Source organism: Octopus sinensis, linkage group LG24 (assembly GCF_006345805.1).
Source record: "Octopus sinensis linkage group LG24, ASM634580v1, whole genome shotgun sequence".
Taxonomy (NCBI): domain Eukaryota; kingdom Metazoa; phylum Mollusca; class Cephalopoda; order Octopoda; family Octopodidae; genus Octopus; species Octopus sinensis.
This window is the reverse complement of record NC_043020.1, coordinates 6,540,758-6,556,582: the sequence shown is the minus strand read 5'-3', so window position 1 is coordinate 6,556,582 and position 15,825 is coordinate 6,540,758. Positions and strand designations below refer to the sequence as shown.

General features: G+C 39.5%; 1 protein-coding gene across 1 annotated transcript in view; it reads right to left on the bottom strand.

Annotated features, from left to right (window-relative positions):
- Window positions 1-9,260: 9,260 nt before the first annotated feature.
- Window positions 9,261-15,825, bottom strand: part of LOC115223929 (RNA helicase aquarius) — a 64,986-nt gene continuing 58,421 nt past the window's right edge. Inside the window, exons 37-39 of the mRNA XM_029794665.2 lie at window positions 14,683-14,745; window positions 13,182-13,304; window positions 9,261-10,350 (exon numbers count right to left, since the gene is read on the bottom strand). Coding sequence (XP_029650525.1) covers window positions 10,345-10,350; window positions 13,182-13,304; window positions 14,683-14,745 — 192 coding nt within the window. The 3' untranslated portion in view covers window positions 9,261-10,344. The remainder of the gene's footprint in view (window positions 10,351-13,181; window positions 13,305-14,682; window positions 14,746-15,825) is intronic.

The following is a 15,825-nucleotide window of genomic DNA, read 5'->3' as shown; positions in this document are numbered from 1 at the left end:
TCAGTTATCTCTTTCTTTCACACACACTAACAGAAGCACTTCACTTACACAACACACTGTCTGTCTGCCACACCCCATCAAACACACACACACACATGTACATCAATGCTTCACATGCACGGTAACTTCAAAAGAACTTCCCTCGTCATACACTCGCTTTCTCTTAGTCTCTTTCGCTCTCATTACTTCAAAAGTTCCCGCAAGCCCATATGTAAAAAAAATTTTTTTTTACGGAAATCGACGGAAAGGTCTACTAGAGACGAAAGATTGCCAAATGGTGGTGTATTGAAAACCTTGGTGAGAGCTTATGGTTTGATAAAAATATTTTTTAACTTCACAAATTCACTGTTGTGTCTGGGGAGAGTCATTTTCTTTTTGTGCCTTATAATTTAGCACACTCGCCGGTAAAATTTCCACTTATTTCTTATTTTTATTTTCCTAAAATTTTCGTTGCGTCTTGCAACCTTTTCAAGAGAGTCAAGATTATTTAAAAAGGTTGCAAGACTCAACGAAAATTTTAAGAAAATAAAAATAAGAAAAAAGTGGAAATTTTACCGGTGAGTGTGCTAAATTATAAGGCACAAAAAGAAAATGACTCTGCCCAGACACAACAGAATATGCTTCAACACACGAACTCATGTAAAGAATCTTGTAAACTAAATCCAAAAACGAAATACAAATTCAATGGGTATATACGAAATCACACTACGTAACATTAACACATTAATTAACCAGATAATTATTATGACTTAAGTGCCGAAATCCAAAGATATGAAAGAGTGCAGTGTTTTAAACGTAATGAAGTTTCTGAACTGCCATTTTAATTAGATGGTTGGTGATTCTGGGTTGCTTTAGAAATCTCAGAGATGGTGTAAAGATGCAGCGATTCTTAATTGTTTCGTAAACTTATTATTCAAATGTCTAACAAGCAAGTGGATTTTGGGATCTTTTCACTTTGACCGGCAGATTTTTTAAAATAATTTCTTTGTAACTAAACACTTAAACTTCGTATACTGGTAGAATGTGTTACATAAAACGTTTTTTTCTCTTGGCTTTCTTGAGAAAATTCTGTAGTTTGTTGAAATTGCCGAAATGCAAGAAATTAAACAACAAATAGCTTACAAACTACAGAATTTTCTCAAGAAAGCCAAGAGAAAAAGATGTTTTATGTAACACACTACCAGTATACAAAGTTTAAAAGTGTTTAGTTACGTGGAAATTATTTTAAAAACCTGCCGGTCAAAGCGAAAATATCCGGATTTTGTCTAAAAATATTGAAAGAAACTCTTCAAACCTGTGAAAGAAAACTGTTCATTGTCCAATTCGTCAAACGGTGACAATTCTTTCCCAAGTTACTGATTAAATTTCCGTTCCAGTACTCTTTGTTAAGACCATTAAACATGTCGCCTACTTCTCTTCCCAGGCGCATTGGTTCCCTGAAAACTTTTGTTAGTCGAGAGTTCTTTTATTCAAATAACTTATTTCCTCAAATTGTTGCTTTCGTCTTCTTTTCCACTGGCCTACGATACTGAGTCCTTTAAGCTTTCTGCCTATCGATATATGACAATTATTACTGCGTCGGACAAGATTCTTTGCAGCATTTCTTCCAGTTGTATACATTGCCAGTTCAAATGCCATCATGGTCAACTTTGCCTTTCATCTTTTCGGGGCTCGATGAAATAAGTCCCAGTTGAGTACTGAGGCCGATGTAATCAACTAAAACCTTCTCCCAAAATTTCAGGTTGTGCGCCTATTGGAGAAAAGATTTCCGCCAAGGTCGACTTTGCCTTTCATCCTTTCGGGAATCGATAAAATAAGTACCAGTTGTGCAGATGTAATCGACTGGCACCACCCTTGATTTTAGGCCCTGTGCCTATAATAGAAAGGATTATTAGTAGAGAGGGAAGTGCTGTCTGGTAGGAAGTTTATTGAAAGGTGGGTGAATGTCGCAAGAATGGCCAGTATGAACTGACCAATTCTGAGGATACACCTGTGAAAACTTAAAAGGAAATATAAAAGGAGAAAGGGGCTCTCTACCCCCCTTTTGACCAGGCTCCCATGGCTTTTATGGGTTTTTCCACGAGTAACCTTTCGAAGCGCCTCCCCCTATTGGGAGTTTTAATTATTACTTATTTTTCGTTGTTATCCTGCTTTTGTACACGGACCTTTTTTCAAACGGACAAAACCCTTTGTAACTTTCGCCCTGTGTTTTGTCCCTTTATGTTTTAATTGATTTTTGTTAGCCCTTGTGGCCAATAAACGAATTAATAATAATAATAATAATAATAATAATAATAATAATAATAATAATAATCATCATCATCATCATATCATTATTATTATTATTATTATTACTATTATTATTATTGAGTGAGAAAGCAGCGCATGCCATCAAAGTGACACTGGGGTACAATATGAAGCCCAATATACCCGTCTGGTAAGGGGACGCCAGGCACATGCATCACAACCGTGTGCTCGCAACATGTTTCTTCTTTCATTGTTGATGCACTACCGTACGCTAATTAGGCCACGTCCACCTTTACACCTCTTTATGTAGAGCCTGTGTACGTTCACCTTAAGGTAGAGGGCACTATGAATTGTCATTGTCTCTCGGGTAGTGCGATCGAATTGGTTAATCTCCGTTCGTGTCCATTGCAGAATGGGTGCACTATAGAGGACTACAGCAACAACGCATATGTTGATGGCAGTCACAATGTTTTGATTTCAAGAGAAATTTGAGGTGCTTCGAATGTGCAGTGGTGACCTTGTCTTTCGTTTCTCTACAGAACGTTGTCCAGCTCTAGGATCCCGAGGTACTTGTACCCATCATCATCCGGATCTTTCATTTGCTTTCCGTTTGATAATTCTATGCCCCTACAATCTGTTTTTCCCCTTGTTTCAAAGTAAGCACCGCACACTTTGAGGTACCGAATTCCATCCCTATATCCTTGTTGCACATTTGCACAATCTCAACCAGCCTCTCCATTTCAGGCTCTGTTTTAAATCATCCATGAAAAGAAGGTGGATAAGACGAGTTCCATTTTTCCTCAGCTCATAGTACGCGTTGACTTTGTGTAGAACTACAGAAAATGGGATCAAGGCTATAACAAATAACAAAGGTGAACAAAAATCTCCCTGGAAGATATCTTTTTTATTGTTACCTCGGCTAAGTTCTAGTTGTTACAGAAAAGACGTGTTTTCCAACTAGGCATTCTATTCTTAATTAGTGCACACATATTCTCAGCTATTCCTCACAGAATCCACAAATGCGCCAACATATTGTAAGCCTTTTTTTTTTTTACCTCCGTCTTAGCGAAGATGGAGGTATTCTTTTCAGCCATGTTTGTTTGTTTGCTTGTCCGTGAACAAGATATCTCAAGAACCGCTGTGTGGATTCGGATGAAACTTTCAGGGATGTTTAGCCTCGTGACTGGCATGAAATGATTAGATTTTGGAATCGATCCGGTACCGGACAAGGATTCTGGAATCGCACGCATGACATTGTAAAGGAATAAACATTTCCCCAGCAAAAAAAAAAAAAAAAAATGCAGCCATTTTTAATCAACTTCACGTAACGATTGAATTACACGGCATTGTCACGTAAAATAGCTGTAATACTAAAATAATGACATTGTCAGGCAAAATAGTTGCAATACTACGATAATAAAACAATGTGGCGATCTTTCGTCTCTAGTAGACCTTTCCGTCGATTTCCGTAAAATTTTTTTTTTTTACATATAGGCTTGCGGGAACTTTTGAAGTAATATACATACATATACACCGAGTAAAACATTTCAGTTATCTCTTTCTTTCACACATACTAACAGAAGCACTTCACTTACACAACATACTTTCTGTCTCCCACACCCCATCAAACACACACATGTCCATCAATGCTCCCATGCACGGTAACTTCAAAAGAACTTCCCTCGTCATACAATCGCTTTCTCTTAGTCTCTTTCGCTCTCATTACTTCAAAAGTTCCCGCAAGCCCATATGTAAAAAAAAAAAAAATTTTACGGAAATCGACGGAAAGGTCTACTAGAGACGAAAGATTGCCAATTATATTTTTTTCTTTAAATAAGAAGTGTTTTATCTTTCAACAATGCTAGTTCAACGATAGTGTTAAGAAATAAAAATGAGTCATTATAACAAATTTTGGATCTTTTCGGTTTGAACGGCAGTTTTTTCTAGCGGTGTCATATGAAATTGTCACCCATAATTATGACCCTAGTATCGATCTATTGCATTTCAATCTGTTTTAGGATTAGGGTTAGTTAGGGGTGGGGGAAGGGTATTTTTTTTTCTTCACAAATGTAAATAAACCCAATCTGTTTCTTAAACGAGGGACATATTCATACGGCACAGAATGTTGTTTACCTCAATGGACGTCATTGATTGGTTGAAATTGCAGAAATTGAAGAAAAAAACAACAAATATCTTACAAACTATAGAATTTTTTCAATAAAGCCAAGAGAAAAAGATGTTTTATAAACACATTCTACCAGTATACGAAGTTTAAAAGTGTTTAGTTACGTGGAAATTATTTTAAAAACTGCCGGTCAAATCGAAAAGATCCCAAATTTTTAAACATTTGTTCGTTCGAGCATTCAAAAGAGTTGTCCTCGCTGATTAATATTTTTTTTTACAGAATCCCATGAGTTAAAATTCTCGTAGAAGAAACTACGATTAACATACAATTTAGGGGATTAAAAAAAATGGAAGTAAATTGACCGGAAGTGACGAGAATATCTTATTTTTACTAACAAAACAACCACATTAAATCGCATTTATTTGTGCAGTAACTTCAAGTGATATCCTACGTATTTCCGAAATAGCTGCTACATCTTTCCAACGTATTATACCCAACATAAATGGGATTATTATCATGTTATATAAAATATATTGTCATTATATACATTGTTTAAATGACAACAGATTTCAATGTCATCGTTCCTATTCATTATATTTTATTTCTTAAACCCCTAAATTGCACCTTAATCCGCACAACTGTATATAGTATTCCCTCGCCATATTGCAGTTTATTATTTAAGCTTATATTGATTCCTACGTGGTGATACAAATTATGAAAAATAGTAAAAAAAAAAAAGATCTTCACCTTTTGACCTACAGATTAAAAAATGTTTTTGTAACTAAACACTTTCAAACTTTGGACACTGGTAGAATGTGTCATATACAACATCTTTTACTGTTAGCATTTTTGAGAAAAACTTATATTTACGAAGTAATTTCACGTTAAAGTTGTCGTATTTCGGTAATTTCGGTTTGAACGGCAGTTTTTCTAGCGGTGTCATATGAAATTATCACCTATAATTATGACCCTAGTATCGATCTATTGCATTTCAATGTTTTAGGGTTAGGGGTGGGGGGAAGGGTATCTTTTTTTCTTCACAAATGTAAATAAACCCAATCTGTTTCTTAAACGAGGGACATATTCATACAGCACAGAATGTTTTCACCTCAATAGACGTCATTGATTGGTTGAAATTGCAGCAATTGAAGAAAAAAAAGCAACAAATATCTTACAAACTATAGAATTTTCTCAATAAAGCCAAGAGAAAAAGATGTTTTATAAACACATTCTACCAGTATACGAAGTTTAAAAGTGTTTAGTTACTCTCTTTTTACTCTTTTACTTGTTTCAGTCATTTGACTGCGGCCATGCTGGAGCACCGCCTTTAGTCGAGCAAATCGACTTATTCTTTGTAAGCCCAGTACTTATTCTATCAGTCTCTTTTGCCAAACCGCTAAGTGATGGGGACGTAAACACACCAGCATCGGTTGTCAAGCAATGCTGGGGGGACAAACACATACATATATATATATATATATACATATATACGACAGCTTCTTTCAGTTTCCTTCTACCAAATCCACTCACAAGGCATTGGTCGGCCCGAGGTTATAGCAGAAGACACTTGCCCAAGATGCCACGCAGTGGGACTGAACCCAGAACCATGTGATTGGTAGGCAAGCTACTTACCACATAGCCACTCCTGCGCCTAGTTACGTAGAAATTATTTTAAAAAACTGCTGGTCAAACCGAAAAGATCCGTAATTTCAACCAATCAATGACGTGTATTCAGCTGAATAAAATTACTGCTGTTGTTTAGCAACAGCAACTTCCGGCGGTGTATTTTTCATTTGTCACTGTTATTTATGACAACCCTAACTCTAATCCTAAAACCCTAACCCTAAAACCTTAAATCTGAACCCAGTACAAATGCACAAACGATGTCACAAATAACAGTGACAAACAAAAAAATACATTGCCAATAGTTGTTGTTGACAAACACACTGAGTGTGCACTTCAGTGTTCGTGCATATGGACATAACACACCCAACAGAGTATGCTAGCTTCATTTCTTTTTCCTCCTTGTAAGTCCTCTGCCCTCAGAGCCCACATCTTAAGAACTTTGCTCTGCCCCACTCAGTCAAGCAGTGAAAGCATTATTATTGGTAGCAAGTTTTCTGAAAGGTAGGAGAATTGTGCAAGAATGGCCAGTATAAATGGACCAATTCTGAGGTTTTACCTGTAATTGAAAAAGGTATTATAAAAGGAGAAAGGGGCTCTCTACCCAGCTTTTGACCAGGCTCCCGTGGCTTTTATGGGTTTTTTCCACGTGAGACCTTTTCTTTTTTCGAAGCGTCTCCTCTATTGGGAGTTTTTCGTTGTTAAAATTTTTGATTGTTAAACTGCTTTTAACTCGTTTTTTTTCACAAACGGACATAACCTTTTGTAACCTTTCGTCCTGTTTTGTCCCTCTATGTTTTCCAATCATATTTGTCACCCCTTGTGGCCAATAAAAGAATCAATTATTATTATTATTATTATCATTATTAAGGCGGTGAGCTGGCAGAATCATTACTACGCTGGGCAAAATGCTTAGCAGCATTTCATCTGTCTTTATGTTCTGAGTTCAAATTCTGCCGAGGTTGGCTTTGCCTTTCATCCTTTCTGAGTCAATAAATTCTTGTGAGCCATTTGGCAACCTCGTCAGTATGGGTGCCACAAAAAAAGCACTCAATACACTCTGTAAAGTAGTTGGCATTAGGAAGGACTTCCAGCCATAGAAACCATGCCAAAACAGACACTGGACAATGATAAAATGGTAACGATGTGTTTTAGATTGAAGAATTGAAAACAAAATACTGATCAAAACAATCATCATCATCATCATCATTTAACGTCTGCTTTCCATGATAGCATGGGTTGGACGGTTCAACTGGAGTCTGTGAAGCCGGAAGGCTTCATCAGGCCCAGTCAGATCTGGCAGTGTTTCTACGGCTGGATGCCCTTCCTAACGCTAACCACTCCGTGAGTGTAGTGGGTGCTTTTTACGTGCCACCTGCACAGGTGCCAGACAGAGCTGACAAACGGCCACGAACGGATGGTGCTTTTACGTGCCACCGGCACGGGTGCCAGGCGAGGCTGGCAACGGACACGAGCAGATGGTGCTTTTACGTGCCACCGGCATGGGGGCCAGGCGAGGCTGGCAATGGACACGAACGGATGGTGCTTTTACAATAAAATAAATAACAAAATTAAAAATAAAAACAACAAAAAATCACGATGCAAATATTCAGAGATTAATAATGTATTTTTTAAAAAATATTTTATTTAACAAAAGATGCATATGCATGTATGGCAGCATGGCAAATAGAATTTAGATGATGATGATGATATTATCATTGTTGTTATTATTGTACAAAACTTGGAAAATGGAGATGAAGTGTTTCTTTTGAAGTGTACGATATGGATGAAGGAAGAAGAACAGTTTGAAATGATGGGCAGGATATAATTTTTTTGTTCTTGAACTTTGCTATTTTTCAAGCATTTTTTAACAATATCTGTTGACATTATGTGAGTCTCTCTCTCTCTCCCACAACTTTCTCTCTCTGTATATAGACAGACAGACAGACAATGACATGATGGTCTGCTGGTTCTGAATCACTGCCATCATTCGAGAAAGGAAGAAACCTTTAGCCCTTCTGATACTAAGTCGCTTGAAAAATTTTCTTGATTCTGTGATACAAACTTCTTGTTTTAAAGGGATCCGAATTGAAAAAATCTTTCATCAAAATATCATTTTTAATTTATGTTCCAAACTCCAGCTTACTAACGGACAAAGTTATTTTAATAAATTCTTCATTATTTTAAGAATTAATTGAAACAAAGCCAGTATATTCCAACAGAAGTATGGTAACCAAGGGGTTAAAGTGATCTAAATTAAAACCTTCCATCAAAATTTTATGTTAATTTATGTTCCAAACACCAGCTTAATAATGATTAAAGTTGTACTAAATTCTTCATTATTTTCAAAATTAATTGAAATAATAGAAATATGGTAAGAAAAGGGTTTTTTTTTTTACTACTTGTTTCAGTCATTTGACTGCGGCCATGCTGGAGCACCACCTTTAATCGAGCAACTCGATCCTGGGACTTGTTCTTTTGTAAGCCCAGTACTTATTCTATCGGTCTCTTTTGCTGAACCGCTAAGTGATGGGGAGGGATGTAAACTCACCAGCATCGGTTGTCAAGCGATGTTGGGGGGGACAAACACAGAGATACAAACACACACGCACATATATATATATACGACGGGCTTCTTTCAGTTTCCGTCTACCAAATCCACTCACAAGGCTTTGGTCGGCCCGAGGCTATAGTAGAAGACACTTGCCCAAGGTGCCACGCAGTGGGACTGAACCCGGAACCATGTGGTTGGTAAACAAGCTACTTACCACACAGCCACTCAATTGGATTGTATAAGTCAGGGGTGACCTGTAAAGTGTACTGTGTTTAAGAAAATCTAAATATATTAAACAACGTACAAGAATTACTAAAAAAAAAAAAGATGGTTGGTGACCCTTGTCCCTTCCAGATTGATAAATGAGCACCGTTCATTAAAACAAATAACAGGGTCGAGGTAACCAACTAAAACCTTTGACGGTATTGCTCCAGCATGGTCAAGAACTTATGACCGAAACCAGTAAAGACGATTATTGTTATGGGTAATGGAGTGTCTGAAACAATGGAGAGGAGAGGTAAATGTACAACTGTATTTAGTTCCATCCTTCTACATCTGATTTCAAATCCTGCCAAGGGTCAATATGAATTCCATCCAACCAGGGGTCAGTAAAATAAGTACCTGCCTTGTTGTTGTTTAGCCCCAAGTCAGCTCTTATAGACCAGACGTATAATCAAAGGCATTCCATCCATGACTACCCTGTTTTTTTTTCCTATGTACATGGAGACCAGGGCCTCATTGCCTGGTGTTGTCCTTTTCTTTTAAGATGACAGAAGTGTGGAATCTTAATAAAATTTGGCTGCTATTTTTAGCAGATTAAGCAACCATGTACAGAGGTCTGTTTGTTGGCTAGAAGCACTTGTCATATATCCTTCAACCAATACACACACACACACACAGATAGATACAAGTAGGAGACTCAGGGATAGACCATGAGCAAGATGGTCGGATAACATGCATGAGCTCAGTTGGTATTGCTTGGGAAGCCATCCAGATCAACTGGAGATGGTTGTTTCTGACAGGACCCATGGAAGGCATGCTTGAGAACTCTGCTCCCACGATCTAAGTGGGTAAAGAAGATGAGAATGAAAACCAAATGGACACAAAAGGTACTCAATACCCTCTCATCAGCTGTTGACTGGATGTCAATGCAGTTTCAACACCTAGCAACAGAACTACTCAATCCAGCAGTGTCAACAGCTTCTATTGAAGCTGTTAGGGAGAAGAGACATAAACACAAAAACTGAACAACAACAAGAAAAACAACTATAAAAAGACAATTATGGAGGAGGTACAAAACAAAACTCATGCATATAACCTCACAATGGTCATCTCAAATATTAAACTGATGGCTGTGTAGGACTTAGTTATGTTTGATCCCAGAGGAATAAAGTTGGCTCAGAAGAGAAGACTATAATGCAACAAAATGGTGAAATTCATTCAATCCTGTTCTGTAATTTCTGGATTCCATTGGTTTTTAAAATTAAAATATTTGCTTCTGAGTTACAAGATCAAAGCAAAGGACCTTGGGGGAATATATTTTTGAATTTGAAATATGAAATTTAGGGGTAAAAATAAGAGAGAAGGGGGTTATAATAAAAAAAAAGGATGAGAAGAATGAATGAGAGAGAGAGGGGAGTGATTTCTGTAAAGTCTGTTGTTTATGAGACACGAGTCATTGGGCAATCATAGCTGTTCTAGGACAGGTAACCGTCTGTCTGTTCGTGAATCTGTTCGTTTCTCACACAAACATAAGATGCCAAAGATTCTGTGAAAAATCCATTTTTGTCCAACATCATCGCTGTGAATAAAAGAAATAAAATGTAAATGTTAGGTAGGAATGTGGCAGAAATGTTACGTTTATTCTAGATCAAAACATACTATTGGGTTGTCCGGAAAGTTTGTGCCAATTTTTAAAGGAAAGCAAAAGGTCAATAAATACTTGCCATTACATTTTTAATCAACCAAATATGAACCATTTTGTTGCACAATGCGTCTCCATCTTTCCTTTAACTTGAAAATACCCTCTTCCCAGAATTGAGGTGGTTTCATGGCAAAGAATTCATCAAGGTCTCTTTTTACGTTATCCAAAGAATTGAAATTTTTACCATTAAAACTATTCTGCAGAGACGTGAATAAGTGGAAATCCGAAGGAGCAATATCTGGTGAATATGGAGGGTTGGGGTAACACATCCCAGCCGAGCTGCAGCAATTTTTGTCTGGTTCCCAAAGCATCAAGTGCCGAAAATGAACTTTCTTACCTTCCATTTTAAAGGGTTACAGAATTAACACAGGTTATAGGAACATAAACCTTCTTCCACGAAAAGATGGCTTAAACTGTGCTCTAAATGGAGGTGTAGTCAAATCCAATTTTATGGACCAACCATGTTCTAAAATAAGTCGAAAGGTAAGCTACGATAAATCGGCACAAACTTTCCGGAAAACCCAATATTAAATAGACACAGCCACTATATACCTTCAATATATATATACACCATAACATACAATATAATATATACATCATAACATACATTTACATACATAACTGGCGTTGTCAGTTATGACGATGGAGATTCCAGCTGAAACAATCCACAGAATAGCCAGCTCATAAAATCAACATGCAAGTGGCTGAGGGCTCCACAAACACGTGTACCCTTCATCAAGTTCTCATGGAAATTCAGCATGACACAGACTGTGACAAGGCTGGCCCCTTTTAATTACAGGTACTATTTATATTTGGCAGCTGAGTGGAGTGGAGTAATGTGAAATAAAGTGTCTTGCTCAAGGACACAATGTGTCGCTGGGAATTGAACTCATGATTTTACGATCGTGAGCTGAGTACCCTAACCACTGAGCCAAAAGCCTGCGCACAGATCAACACATCAGCAAGCCTTTAGCATTCAGATGCAATACTTATGAATTCACACTTGTTTTGAATTAATCAGGTGTTATCCCATAGCTTAGAGCTTTGGTGATGTTAGTTAGTTAGTTAGTTAATTTTTGGCTCAAAAAGCAAAAAGCAAGGCCATGTAGGGGGACATGGAGTTATGTACAGGGTGGTGCTCATGTAAAGAGTTCAGGCCACTTGTGGTCAAGGGAGACTTTGAACCGAGTGGTCGTCGGCATCTTCACCATCTCGTCCGGCAGCTTGTTCCACGGATCCGCAACCCGGATGGAGAAAGCCCCTCTCCTTCGATTGAGATGAAATCGTCGCAGATAGAGCTTTTCGGAGTGACCCCGCAGCCGACGCTCTGGAGCAGGAGTGAAGAACAGCCCCTTCGAGAGGTTACACTTTCCGCTTATGACGTTGTGAGCAAGAATGAGATCACCACGGCGGCGTCGTTTTTCTAGAGAATAAAAGTCGAGCGTCTTCAGACTTTCTTCATAAGACAAATTCTTGAGACCAAGAACCATGCGGGTAGCCAGCTTCTGGTGACTGTTTATTTTTAGAATGACACTGTAGGATAGGTGCGAGAGGTCAAATCTGGCTGGTTTGAACATAAAACAAAGTAGAATAGCAGGGCCTGATTTGGCTGGTTTGAACACTAAATGGTTAATATAGACACACCACAGCATACCATTGCTGTACATCAGGTGACTATCAAAGAACCAGACACAATATTGGATCGGATTGCCTATGTTCAGTGCTCTGCAGGACGAAGACCTTAGCATGTTCTCATCACCAACTGCGGTCTGATGTGGAGGCCATGAATTTGAGCCTGAGATCAGACTGGTTTGATGAGCCTACTCTGCCACACTGGCTCAACATGGCTTCGCAGGGGGATGCAGTTTTTCTACTCATACCAAAGACTGATCTGAGGTTGGATTGCCTATATTCAATCCACTGCAGGACAAAGGCCTCAGCACATTCTCATCACTAACTGCGGTCTGACATGGAGGCCATGAATTTGAGCTTGAGATCACACTAGTTGGATGAGCCCACTCTACCACATTGGCTCAACAGGGGGATGCAGTTTTTATACTCATACCAAAGATTAACCTGAGGTGGTTAGATTGGATTAGATTGCCCATATTCAGTCTACTGCAGGACAAAGGCCTCAGCATGTTCTCTCACCCAACCACAGTCTGATGTGGAGGCCATGAATTTGAGCTTGAGATAAAACTGGTTTGATGAGCCCATTCTGCCACACTGGTTTCACATGGTTTGGCAGCGGGATGCAGTCTATTTTTTATATTCATACCTATACTACAGGAGTAGTTTGAGGTCGATGCAATCAACTTGACCCCTCCACCAAATTTCAGGCCTTGTGCTAATAGCAGAAAGGATTATTCTTATCATTATTAGGAGGGCGGTATGCTGCTAGAATCGTTAGCATGCCAAGTAAAATAGCGCCATTTTGTCTGTCTTTACACTCTGAATTCAGATGGCGCCAAGGACAGCTTTGCTTGTCATTCTTTCAGGGTTGATGATATAAGTTCCAGTTAAGCACCGGGGTTGATGTATTTGATCAGCCCCCTTCACCCACAATTTCAAGCCTTGTGCCAATAGAACAGCTGTTAAATCTACATATGTGGTCAGTACTTCAATGTACTTTGTACTCCTATTTCTTTGTCTGCAGATTAATAAATAACGAGACGAGATACTGAAACGAAGCAGCGGGTACCACTTACTTTGGCGAAAGTCCGTTGGCGCATGAGGGAATCAACTTTGGAGTTGTAGAAATCAAAGACAAACTGTGCCATTTGAGCCATGTCTTCCATCACGACAACTTTACCGTAAGCCAGTTCTGTGACCTGTCATTGGAAATAACAACAACAACAACAATGAACATTTAATAACTTGGAAAAACAACAACAGGTAAGATAAAAGCTGCTCAAATATCAGGTGTTGATTTGACCAGGTGAGAGGAAGTGATGGCATGAATATGAGACTGTGACAAGCTATGGGCAGTGAATTCCCTTTCTTAGATCTCTTCCTCCTCATCATCATCATTATTTAATGTTCACGTCTCCATGCTTGCATGGGTCAGTCAGAATTTGTCCACACAGGTTTTCTATGGCTGGATGCCCTTCCTGTCATCAACACTCATTTGATTTACAATCATCATGTGATGTCTGAACAAGAGAGTACACAAACATACAACATTATATACATAAACACACAAAATTATACACACATACATTAGTTGCCAGCCTTGCATAGCCCCCGTGCCGGTGGCACGTAAAAACACCATCCGCTCATGTCCGTAGCCAGCCTCGCCTGGCCCACGTGCCGGTGGCACGTAAAAGCACCATCCGTTCGTGGCTGTTTGCCAGCTCTGTCTGGCACCTGTGCGGGTGGCACGTAAAAAGCACCCACTACACTCATGGAGTGGTTGGCGTTAGGAAGGGCATCCAGCCGTAGAAACACTGTCAGATCTGACTGGGCCTGATGAAGCCTTCCGGCTTCACAGACCCCAGTTGAACCGTCCAACCCATGCTAGCATGGAAAACGGACGCTAAATGATGATGATGATGATGATGATGATACAATCGGCTTCTTTCAGTTTCCATCTACCAAATCTACTCACAAGGCTTTGGTTTACCTGGAGCTATAGTACAAGACACTTACTTGCCTAGGGTACCATGCAGTGGGACTGAACTAAAGACCATATGATTGGGAAGCAAGCTTTGCAACCACACAGCCATACCTAACCTATTTAATTTAGATGACGGGCAGAGTACAAGTCCCTCTTTCTAAGATTTATTTAGTTAAAATGAAGGTACAGGGTCAATAGACCTTCATTTTAACTGAAAAGATTGTAAAAATATGTCTTGTGAAAACATGGGCTGTTTTCGATGGCCAATGTCATCTGGAAGTCATCACTACCTAGTGTTAAAAGAACCTTCTTCCATGCCACTGTAGAATATGTGCTGCTTTACAGGCCTGCTGCCTGGGCATTTACTAAACCCCTGGAGGCAATGCTTGATGGTACTCATGCGTATGTGTACCATGCTAGCATGGAGAACGGACGTTAAACGATGATGATGATGATGAATGAGGTTATTTTAACCGCTATTTAAATTTATGTGTGTGTGTGTGTGTGTATGGTGGTACTGTGGTGGTATGGTAGTGGTGGCGGTGTGGTATTTGTGGTGGTAAAGATGGTGATGCTCTTTGCAAACTACTCACCTTCCGTACTGGAGGGTAGACTTCTGTTGGTGTTAGGTGCAGATTAATTGGTCGACTCGTTAACTGCAAAATAAAAGGGAGACAAAATATGTTAACGTCCAGTAAGGGCCAGATGGTAACAAATATATTTAGGAGGGAGGACAACAAATTGTAAAAGGATGGTGGTGGGGGGGGGGTTACAAAAAAATTTCTTTTTTATAGTTCCCTTCTAGAGTCTTACTGACTCATAAGGGCCGGTTTCCTGGTTTCCATGACATATATATTCCCCAACTGGACAGGATGCTGGTCCGTCGCAGGGTTGTTCATTTTTGCCAGCTGAGTGGACTGGGGCAACGTGAAATGAAATGTCTTGCTCAAGAACACAATGCATCGCCCAGTCCAGGAATCGAAACCACAATCTTATAATCATGAGTCCAACACCCTAACCACTAAGCCACGCACCTCCACAGTGGTGGTGAACGCTAATACACCTCTCCCTTGGCACATGGCCACTTCTCTTGGTTCCTCTCCCTCTCTCAGCTGAGATACTCTTGTTTTGCAAGACACTTGAGAACCCCACAGGTGCTGGCGCCACATAAAAACCACCCCTGCTGGCATCACATAGAAAGCACCCATGCTGGTGCCATATAAAAGACACTCATACTGGCACCCTATCATAGCACCTGTACCGGTGCCATGTAAAAGGCACCCATACGGGCGCCATGTCAAATACACCTGTGCTGGTGCCACATAGAAAGCACTCATGCTAATTTCATGCAAAAAGCACCCAGCCTGGTGTCATGTAAAAATTACCCGGTACTCTGGGTGTTAGGGAGTGGTTGGTGTTAGGAAGGGCATCCAGCCTTAGAAACCTTGCCAAAACAGACAACTGGGGCCTGGTGCAGCCATTCGGCTTGCAAGTTCCTGTCAAACCTTCCAACCCATGCCAGCATGGAAAATGGATGATATATAATGATGATGATAAGGATGGTATGAAAGCATGTATATACATGCATATAAATGTATGTATAAGCAAACGAGCACACACACTTGCATGCGCACACACACACACACACATTTGCATGCGCACACACACACACTTGCATGCGCGCACACACACACTTGCATGCGCACACACACACACTTGCATGCGCACACACACAC